A 10,299-nucleotide genomic window follows, 5' to 3' on the forward strand; every position below is an offset into this window, starting at 1 on the left:
CACAGACCAATTCTCCATTATACCCTATGGGAATCGGGTCTCCATAGGGAATAATGGAGTGCCCAGCAGACATTTCCCTCTCTCCCCCCCCCCACCCCGCTTACAAGTTAAAGGTGTCTCTATAAGCAGCCCATTTTCTCCCAGCGTTGCCTGTTTATTTATGGATTTCTTGGAGGATCGGTTCTATTGTAACCCACTTGTTAATCCTTTTTTTTCGTCCTTGATTTGGTTTCGTCGATGTATTGATGATGCGATGGCTGTAATATCTAATAGCGGTGTGGTAGATCCATTACTGAAATGGATGGATTCCGTTCATCTATTCAGTTTAACTATCAGGCGGATGTTGGCATGGTTTCTTTTTTGGACACTTTGGTCTTCAAGCGCAGTGCTAATACGCGGGCGGTGAAACCTTATCGCAACTCAATAGATAAAACCACGCCTTTAAGATCTGACTCGTGTCATCATAGCCATCTGGAAAAAAGTTGACCTCTTTCTCAACTAATAAGGGCAAAACGGAACTCTGCATGTCTGGAAGATTTTGAAACCGAAAAAGAATAGAATTTGTAAACGGTTTGAAGCTCGGGGATACTCAGAGCGTACTTTGACTGCAGCTTGTAGAAAGTTAACAATACGCCAAGAAGTGCTGTGTTAACCAAAGACACTCACCAGGAGGGGGCAACTCAAGGGTTAAAGATAGGCTGACCTGTGCATTTCAATTTTCTCCAGTTTCTTATTCTATCCAAAACACTCTTAAAAAAAATTGGTTCTTGGTAAAAGACTTACCTGGGTGCAGTAATTTTCCAAAAATAGGATACTGTAGGGCCAAAAACTTATCCGACACTTTGGTGAGATCTGACTTTAAGAAAATGCCCTTTCCTACTTACATTGGGGGGGGGGGCACCATCAATACGGGACGTGCTCCGCTTGCCTTTTTCTCTTTGGAACTCAGAGAGTTTCAACATCCAAGATCAGGTTTTAGAGTTAAATTAAAAGATACAACAACATGTTCCACTAAAGGTTGCATTTATATAATTTTGTGCATGTAAAAAAATATATTGTGGAAGCACCAGACGGGTGGTACGTACCCATGTCTTGGAACATAGGTCCCGTGTGAAGAATTTTGTGCCTGAAGCTCCTCTTTCAGAACATTTTCGTGATTTACATCATGATCCAAATGATCTTAAATTTTTTGTGTTGGGAAAATTTCCCGTTTGGCTTTATGAGAAAGCGGATATGCATAAGTGGCTTCTGAAGCAGGAAATGCCCTCATGAGCAAAGCATATCGGTGATAGCAATCTCGCAGGTACACTGTTCTGGACATGGAGGTTCTGTGTAGCTATCAGGATGACTTAGTGGCCCCCCAAACCAGCAAACTGTGACATCTGTGAGTGTGTGAGTTCACACCAGTAAGAGAAACAGGCTGGCACGGACAAACTTCATGAGATCACTGGGTGCAGACACCAGAGGGAGGGTCTTTTCCATGGTGGCCCCTTGTTGGTGGGACCCCCTCTAGAAATTCACCCTGTGTTAAGTTTGCTGAAGTTTGTGTTTTTTAATCTGCTGATTGGATCCCTCCCCCAGACTAAATAGTTTGACTAGACCTGTGAAATCTCACTGTATATCAACCAGAAAACTATCTCCACAACTACTTCAGGCGGCAGTGTGAGTGTAGTGGTTAGCGCTTCCGAATCCACACCCTCTCGTAAAGTCCCCTGGTAGTCTCCAATGAGTTCTTCTCTCTTGGGGTCCAACCAGCTGCGTTCTGTGAGTTCCGTGTTCCCAGTGATTTCTAGATTTGATTTGCAGGAAATGTTTGTGTGTGGTTGTTGTTTTGGGTGGGCGGGCTATTCCTTTTGGATCTGGAGATTTTTAAAGCTCTTCCCTTTGGCACACAGGAAACTGAAATCACCATTTCCCCACAGTCCCAGTCCAAGTTGGACCTTGCACACCTGAATTTATCGTTTTCAAATCACTGAGAGCATTGAATGTGGGAACTCCCCACGGCACATCTGATGTGGATCTCTGCTTAGCTCACCTCACAGAATTGTCATAATCAGGGATTTTTTTGAGCAGGAGCGCACAGGAATGCAGTTCCGGCTGGCTCGGCATCAGGGGGTGTGGCCTAATATGTAAATGAGTTCCTGCTGGCCTTTTTCTACAAAAAGCCTGTGTGAAGCAATGGTGCCGTCAGGGGGTGTGGCCTAATATGCAAATGATTCCTGCTGGCCTTTTCCTACAAAAACCCCTGTGCGGAACACTGGTGCCATCAGGGGTGTGGTCTAATATGCATATGAGTTCCTGCTGGCCTCTTTCTGCAAAAAAGCCTGTGTGAAACAATGGTGACAAGGGGGTGTGGCCTAATATGCAAATGAGTCCCTTTTGGGCTGTGTGAAACAACGGTTGTTGGTGACAGGGGTGTGTGGCCTCATATGCAAATGAGCTCCTGCTGGGCTTTTTCTACAAAAAAAGAGAGCCCCTGGTTGGGAGGATAAACTAGGAGCAGAGAACCGTCCATGTCAACCTGAGCTCTTTAGAGGCAAGATGGGTTTTAAAAAAATAAGTCCAGGGCAACAGGAAATGTGAAGATAAGTTTCAGGTGGGCAGCCGTTTTGGTCTGCGATAGAAAAGCTGGATTCGAGTCCAGTAGCACTTAAAAAGCCACAAGATCTCCAGGGCGCTCCAAAGTCAAATCTCCCTCCATCGATAGCAGCAAATGCGAAGGCTTCATACGTGGGGTAAGAGAAATGGATTCTACATGTGTGGTGAACCCTCAGCAGACCTGAACCCACAACCTCTAGTTCGTACTCCTTCTGCAATTTGAAGTTTCTTCCGAACCTGAAAGCGAGCCCCGGACAGCTAGCAGTTCTGATCTCACAGCGCTTGGCACAGAACTTACAGTGGATTTGAGTGAGCGAGCCCTCAGCTAAATTGTTGAGGAGCGAGCTGTGCTTCTGGCACAGTAGCTGAACCCGCCTGGATCTCAGGCTTGCATCTTAAAAGACACTAAACTCTTATTTATGGCACTTCACACTTGGGATACCTAAACATAGACATCAATCTGCTAGTCTGATGTTTACTGCCTTTGCCGTTGTTTCTGCCCAGTCAACACAAACCAACGATTCCCAAGCCCCAAGCTGTGATCCTTCTAATCTGCTAAAAAATCATTTCCATGATTTCACATACTAATTCGCTGCCCGCTCTTTCTATACGTAGGACTGCTTGCCATTCCGTGTTATTGTCTGACGAAGCGTGCTTCAAGCACACGAAAGCTTACATTCTGAATAAACTTGGTTGTCTTAAAGCTAATACTGACTTCTACTTGTTCTAAACTTAAGGAAGTTTTGCTTTCTTGTGCTGGACAGATTCGAGAGGAGAAAGGGAGAGACCCCTGAAGGGTATGGTTTGCCAACATGGCCTGTCCCCTGGAGACAGCTGAGTCTGGGGACAGTGGAGAGCACAGCAGAGATGTGATGTCACTCTAGGACGACTTTCTCCTAGACTCTATGGCAGGGGGTGGGCAGACTTGCTTAACATAAGAGCCACATAGAATAAATGTCAGATGTTTGAGAGCTGCAAGATATGAATGTCAGATGTTTGAAAGCCAGAAGGTAGGAAGGAAGGAAAATAGATGGGAAGGGAGAGTAGAAAGAAGCAACTTTAAATGATTTAAAGAGATAAATGCCTTCTCCATGCCAGTCAATGGGGCAGTGAGGGCTTCAAGAGCCACACAACATGTGTGAAAGAGCCGCATGTGGCCATGTTTGGCCACTCTTCCTCTATGGCATACCATAAAGAAAGGAAAGGAAAGGTCCCCTGTGCAAGCACCAGTCGTTTCCGACTCTGGGGTGACGTTGCTTTCACGTTTTCACAGCGACTTTTTATGGGGTGGTTTGCCATAGCCTTCCCCAGTCAAATACACTTCCCCCCCACAGCAAGCTGGGTACTCATTTTTACTGACCTCAGAAGGATGGAAGGCTGAGTCAACCTCAAGCCGGCTACCTGAAAACCCAGCTTCCACCGGGGATCGAACTCAGGTCATGAGTAGAGCTTAAGACTGCAGTGCTGCAGCTTTAACACTCTGCGCCACGGGGCTCTTAATACCATAAAGACTGCCCCCTAAAGTTGACATTTCTTCCAGGGAAACTGATCTTGGTAGTTTGAGGCTCAGATGTAATTCTTGGAAAACGCCGGGCCCTGCCTCGAGATTGGTAACTCTGCAAAAAGGAAGACAGGTAACAGGTGGAGGTTTTGATAGCCTCCACGCTCAGACAGATACCAGCCTGGAAGGAACCTGGTTCCAGCCAGAACTCCCAGCTCCCCAAAGCAAAGGCCAACCCTAGCAACAGCCCCAAACTCCTCTGCGGGGGCCGTCCCAACTGTCAAAAGGACCCTGGCTGTTTGAGAAAACCCCTCACAATACCGCCTAGACATTTTGGGTGGAACAAAGCCTCCGTTGTAAACACAGTTTGGCAGATGGCGTGGCTCTCTCCCCTCCTGCGGGAGCCACGTCGCAAAAAAACGAGGTATGAAGGCCACACATCCCAAGCATTCAGAGCCATTTGTCAGAGGATTGGCTGAGATTTTTTCCCCTCTGTGTATTTTGTTCTCTGTAGGGAGCCCCCAGGGCCCTTCCATCTTTCCTCCAGAGCCAGCTCTGAGCAACGCCCCCCCCCTCCCTTCAATTACCCACATTTCACTTCTCTGCTATCCACTTTAAAAGCAAAACCACCAAAACACATCAGCAGTGGAGTCTGAAGGGTGGATTTGAAGACCAGGAAGAAAGGCTGGGGAGTTTCTGGTGCCTACGAAACTGAGTGCAACCCCCGTTTTATATTGCGCCTTTAAAAAGCTGCCACTTGACTCCTGCTTTGGACTATTGCTTCAGACCAACACAAATCAACCCCTTTTTATAGAACATAGTTTGAGCCGAGTGGCACCTTTAAGACCAATAAAGTTTATTTCTGGGTATGAGCTTTCGTGGGCGTGCAGAACAAAGTTTATACCCAGCAGGACTTTTTTTTTGGTAGAAAAAGCCCAGCAGGAACTCATCTGCATATTAGGCCACATCCCCTTGACGACACCATTGTTTCACACAGCGCTTTATTTTGTAGAAGAAGAAGAAGATTTATACATTGCTTTATGCATCCCTTCTCTCAGAATCAGAGACTCAGAGCAGCTTACAATCTCATACATCTTCTCCCCCCACAACAGACATCCTGTGAGGTGGGTGGGGCTGAGAGAGCTCTGACAAAAACTGCCCTTTCAAGGACAACTCCTATGATAGCTATGGCTGACCCAAGGCCATTCCAGCTGCTGCAATTGGAGGAGTGAGGAATCAAACCCGGTTCTCCCGGATAAGAGCGCTCTGGCTGACCCAAGGCCATTCCAGCTGCTGCAAGTGGAGGAGTGAGGAATCAAACCCGGTTCTCCCAGATAAGAGAGCTCTGGCTGACCCAAGGCCATTCCAGCTGCTGCAAGTGGAGGAGTGGGGAATCAAACCCGGTTCTCCCAGATAAGAGAGCTCTGGCTGACCCAGGCCATTCCAGCTGCTGCAAGTGGAGGAGGGGGGAATCAAACCCGGTTCTCCCAGATAAGAGTCCACACACTTAACCACTACACCAGACTGGCTCTCACCAAGCCCAACAGGAATTCATTTGCATATGAGGCCACACCCTCTGATGCCAAGCCAGCCAAAATGGCGTTCTTGTGCATTCCTTCTAAAAAAAAAAAGCCCTGATACCCAGAATTAAACTTGGTTGGTTATGAAGGCGCCACTGGAGTCAAACTTTGTTCTATTGCTTTAGACCAACACCACTAATCTCTTGAATCTATACTTTTTATATAACATCAGTCATCTCTTTCCAATGGGGGAGGGATACTGGTTTTATTTTCAGACGGAATAGCCCGCTTCTTTTTCAAAGATGGCAAGTGCTCTTTCGCAGATGTCTTCTCTGCTCTTCCCCAAATTCACGATTCACCATTTTGTCCAAGTAGGATAATGTATTTCTATGCCAGCCTCAGTATGTTGTGAACACAGGAAAGCTTATACCCAGAATTACTTTATTGATCTTAAAGGTGCCACTGAACGGAAACTTAATTGGATTCAAACTGAACGGACTCCGACTTCTGCAAAGCGTGCATGCTCGCAAAAGCTCATACCCAGAATTAAACTTCGTTGGCTTAAAGGTGCCATTGGACCCAAACTTAATCAGATTCAAACTGAACAGATTCAGACTTCTGCAAAGTGTGCATACGCACAAAAGCTCAGACCCAGAATTAAACTTTGTTGGCCTTGAAGGCGTCACCAGCGCCGGCTCTAGACTGTCTGGCACGCTAGGCAAAGCTAACTTGTGATGCCCCCCCCCGCACAAATAATGTCACCGAGTCACATGGGGGGCACCCAATTTGGTGCCCTCAAAGGCAAGTGCCCTAGTCAATTGTCTTGTGGCAGGCCCAGCCCTGGGTGCCACTAGATTCAAACTCTGTTCTGTTTCTTCAGCTCATCATGAAAGCTTTTCGCAGACACGCAGAAGCTCACACCCAGAATGAAATTTTGCTGGTCTTGAAGGGGCTACTGGACTCAAACTTAACCGGATTCAATCTAAAGGACTTCGACTTCTGCAAAGTGTGCATATACACAAAAGCTCATATCTGGAATTAAACTTCGCTGGTCTTAAAGAAGAAGACTGAAGATTTATACCCTGCCCTTCTCTCTGAATCAGAGACTCAGAGCGGCTTACAATCTCCTATATCTTCTCTCCCCACAACAGACAGCCTGTGAGGTGGGTGGGGATGAAAGAGCTCTCACAGCAGCTGCCCTTTCAAGGACAACTCCTGTGTGTCACATGGGGGACACCCAATTCGGTGCCCCCAGAAGGCCGGTGCCCTATGTTGCAGCTATGGCTGACCCAAGGCCAATCCAGCAGCTGCAAGTGAAGGAGTGGGGTGGGGAATCCAACCCGGTTCTCCCAGATAAGAGTCCGCACACTTAAGCACTACACCAAATTGAAGAAGAAGACTCAGAGTGGTTTACAATCTCCTATATCTTCTCCCCCCACAACACACACCCCGTAAGGTGGGCGGGGCTGAGAGAGCTCTCACAGCAGCTGCCCTTTCAAGGACAACTCCTGCGAGAGTGGCAGACCCAAGGCCATTCCAGCAGGTGCAAGTGGAGGAGTGGGGAATCCAACCCGGTTCTTAACGCACTTAACCATTAGAGGTGTTCCTGGACATACTTTGTCCTGCTGTTCCAGACCAACACGGCAACCCACCTTTATCTATCCCAAATTTACCTGGCACCTCTTTCCTCCCAAGATTTAAATGCAGCCTGGAGTTCGTCAGTTCCCAGCAGATGGCGCTGTCTTTCCTAGGCGATGGGTGGGGTGGGGAGGGGGGGGGGAGAAGACCTCGGTGCGGCCAATCCAGGCAACGGCTCCCTAAACCACATGCCATTACAACCCCTTTGCAAGCTTCCCATTAAAAGCTCAATTTAGGGAAATTGATTCCACCTCGAAGCAATTGGACGGCAATTACTTCAACAGGCAGCAATCACGATTCACATCTAAACAACAGGGGGACTTTCATCTCCTTCTGGCCGAGAACCACAAACAAGCACATCTGTCTGGCAAACACAACAGAACAGCCGGGCTCGTTTGAAGGAAAGGAGAAAGACTGACGCGGGGGGGTGGGGCGGGCAGAGCAAGGTTCCCTTATATGTTCTTATGAACATCTCATTCTAACAGGACTACCAGCCTCCAGGTGGGCTGTGGGGATCCCCTGGAATCACAGTTCCTCTCTAGGCTTCAGAGATCAAGGGTGGCCAAACTGTGGCTCTCCCACTCATGTTGTGTGAGCTGTCTCAAGCTAACTCAGCTTAGAAGGAATACTGCCCAGCACCCTGTTGGCCGGCTTGGAGAGGGCATATGTCGCTTTAAATCACTTCTCCAAGTCAAGCCAGCTCCTGGCTTGGAGAAAGCATTTAAAGTTGTTTTCTTTCCCTCTCTCCTGTTCACCACCAAAGGACCTGAGGATGTTAGTCACTGGAGAGTCGGTTTGGCATAGGGGTTAAATGTACTGATTCTTATCTGGGAGAACCGGGTTGGATTCCCTGCTCCTCCACTTGCAGCTGCTGGAATGGCCTTGGGTCAGCCATAGCTCTTGCAAGAGTTGTCTTTGAAAGGGCAGCTTCTGGGAGAGCTCTCTCAGCCCCACCTACCTCACAGTTAGAAGGTAATGTAAAAAAGTAAAGGAGACTGTGACTGCTCTGAGATTCAGAGTATAGGGCAAGATATAAATCCAATATCATCTTCTTCTTTGTCTTCTTCTTCATCATCTATCACCCACCTTCCTTCCTTCCTTCCTTCCTTCCTTCCTTCCTTCCTTCCTTCCTTCCTTCCTTCCTTCCTTCCTTCCTTCCTTCCTTCCTTCCAACATCTGACTTTTATTCTATGTGGCTCTTACCTTAAGCAAGTTTGGCCACCTCTGTTCTAAACAGAGGAGGGAGCTCCCACATGGCCCTGAGCCCCAGTACCTCTTGTTCTGAAATGCATCACTGCTTATGGATGATCACATTATAAGAGCAGAGCAGAAAGGGGGGTGGGATATTCAGAAAATTTAAAGGACATATAGCAATAGCTTCCCTACACTGGAGTGGGGGGAGGAGAAATTGGGCAGGGGGATCAGGCTTAACTGCACCCTATAAGGTTCTGTTTCATAAGACCCCTTGAATCAATGGGGTTTGCATGCTTTCTAACTGTATTTAGGGTGGTTGGGGGGGGGGGCGTTCCGTGCATGTGGCAGTTGGTATGGGAGAGCACGCAGGGCCAATTTAGCACAGAATTTCGAGGAAAGGAAGGCAGAAAAATAAAATCAACCCGTCAGTCTTGAAAGGGAGAAATCTCCTGTGTTGCTGGCATGCACAGCCAGGCACTTTTTGAAGAGGGTGGAGAAAAAGAGATCCGAGGGAAAATGTATGTATGTATATATATATAAAAGACTATTACCGGTACGTTGGTTTAAGGTTGCAATCTCGCGCGCAGGCGTCCTTAGAAGCAAGATCCACTGCCCAAATTCCAGCCCAGAAAGCATGTTTAGGATTACTGCCCACGGGCCCTGATCCTGTACACGTTTTACTCGGAAGTAACGCCCCCCCCCCAATTCAGGAGGAAAGGGCACCCAGCGACGGTGGCTTTGAAGGGCAGCCTTAAATCCATTCGGCGGGCGCCTCCTTCGAAGTAAATGGTGCCGAATGGATGAAACAGAGCGGGGCGCCCAAAGCAGCTCGCACGAAGTCAGGGGAGCCGCGGCGCCCTATTCTGTTTCGGGATGGGTTTACTTCCGAGCAACGGTGCAACCATTTGAAAAGGTGCAAGGAAACATTTTAAAAAGGTGGCCTGAAGCGGAGACACACGCGGACCCGATGCGATCGGCGCGCGCGCAAAGTGGACTCGCGCGCGTTTACTCCGGAGTAAACCCATCGCGTGCAATGGGGCTTCGCCCCCAAGGAAGCGGGGGGGTCAGACTGCCAGCGGGCCGGGGGGCGGGAAGCCACAGGCGTGCAAAAAAAAAAACAGAAGCGAGATCCTCGACAGCTTCTCCGTGTAAACGGGGCGAGGGGAAGAGAATCCAGATCGAGGAGACAGAACAGGTGTTCAAGGGGGGAGGGGAGCGGCATTCTTCAGGGGCTGCATGCAGTTCACCGGGGGAGGGCATGCATGCATGCAACCCCACAAGTTGCACAGAGTAAGCTGACCCCCCCCCCCCTTACGTGCCCTCCCCAATCCCATTTTTTGCAAATAGAAGATTCTCCCCCTCCCGGGGTGAGTGGGGGTCTTACCTGAGCGGCTGCATGGGCGTTTGCACCTTGGGGGGGGGGGGGAAGCAGGTAGCGGGAGGCGGTGGCAAGAGCTTTCCCTGGATCGGGGAAAAAGGGGGGGGGGGCGGAATGGTCGGCGATGAGAGCTCCCCCCTTTCAGCCGGCCCAGCCTCCCACGCCCCCTCCCTCCCCCCTTCAGAGCCGCCGCAGAAAGCGAAGCCCCGCTCGCATCTCTGGCCGTTCCGCCTGCCTCGCCTTGCAAAGCCGAGAAGGAGGTCGCGGGCGGGGGGTGGGATTAAACCCGCTTCGCTTCCCCGTGTAGACGCAGCCGAGATGTGCCAGCCAGCCTGCGCCAGCCGCTCTTTCCTTAGACGCTCTTGGAAGGGGGCAGGGAAAGGGTGGGGGCGGCAAGACGAAGCCAGCTCAGCGGGGAAAGGGGGGGGGGGCGACGATTCCTGATGCCTGTTCCGTAACAGCCTCGCCCC

At 49.3% G+C, this 10,299-nt stretch overlaps 1 protein-coding gene across 3 annotated transcripts in view; it reads right to left on the minus strand.

Moving 5' to 3' along the window:
* Positions 1–9,890, minus strand: part of RGMA (repulsive guidance molecule BMP co-receptor a) — an 80,287-nt gene extending 70,397 nt beyond the window's left edge. The window contains exon 1 of one of the 3 annotated variants that reach the window (XM_060260152.1): positions 9,836–9,864. In XM_060260152.1, the coding sequence (XP_060116135.1) occupies positions 9,836–9,849 (14 nt within the window). In that variant the 5' untranslated portion in view covers positions 9,850–9,864. Of the gene's footprint in view, positions 1–9,835 lie in introns of all 3 variants that reach the window. The other 2 variants (XM_060260154.1, XM_060260153.1) reach the window with 2 other exon arrangements.
* Positions 9,891–10,299: the final 409 nt, after the last annotated feature.

This window comes from Heteronotia binoei, chromosome 19, assembly GCF_032191835.1.
Source record: "Heteronotia binoei isolate CCM8104 ecotype False Entrance Well chromosome 19, APGP_CSIRO_Hbin_v1, whole genome shotgun sequence".
Lineage (NCBI taxonomy): Eukaryota > Metazoa > Chordata > Lepidosauria > Squamata > Gekkonidae > Heteronotia > Heteronotia binoei.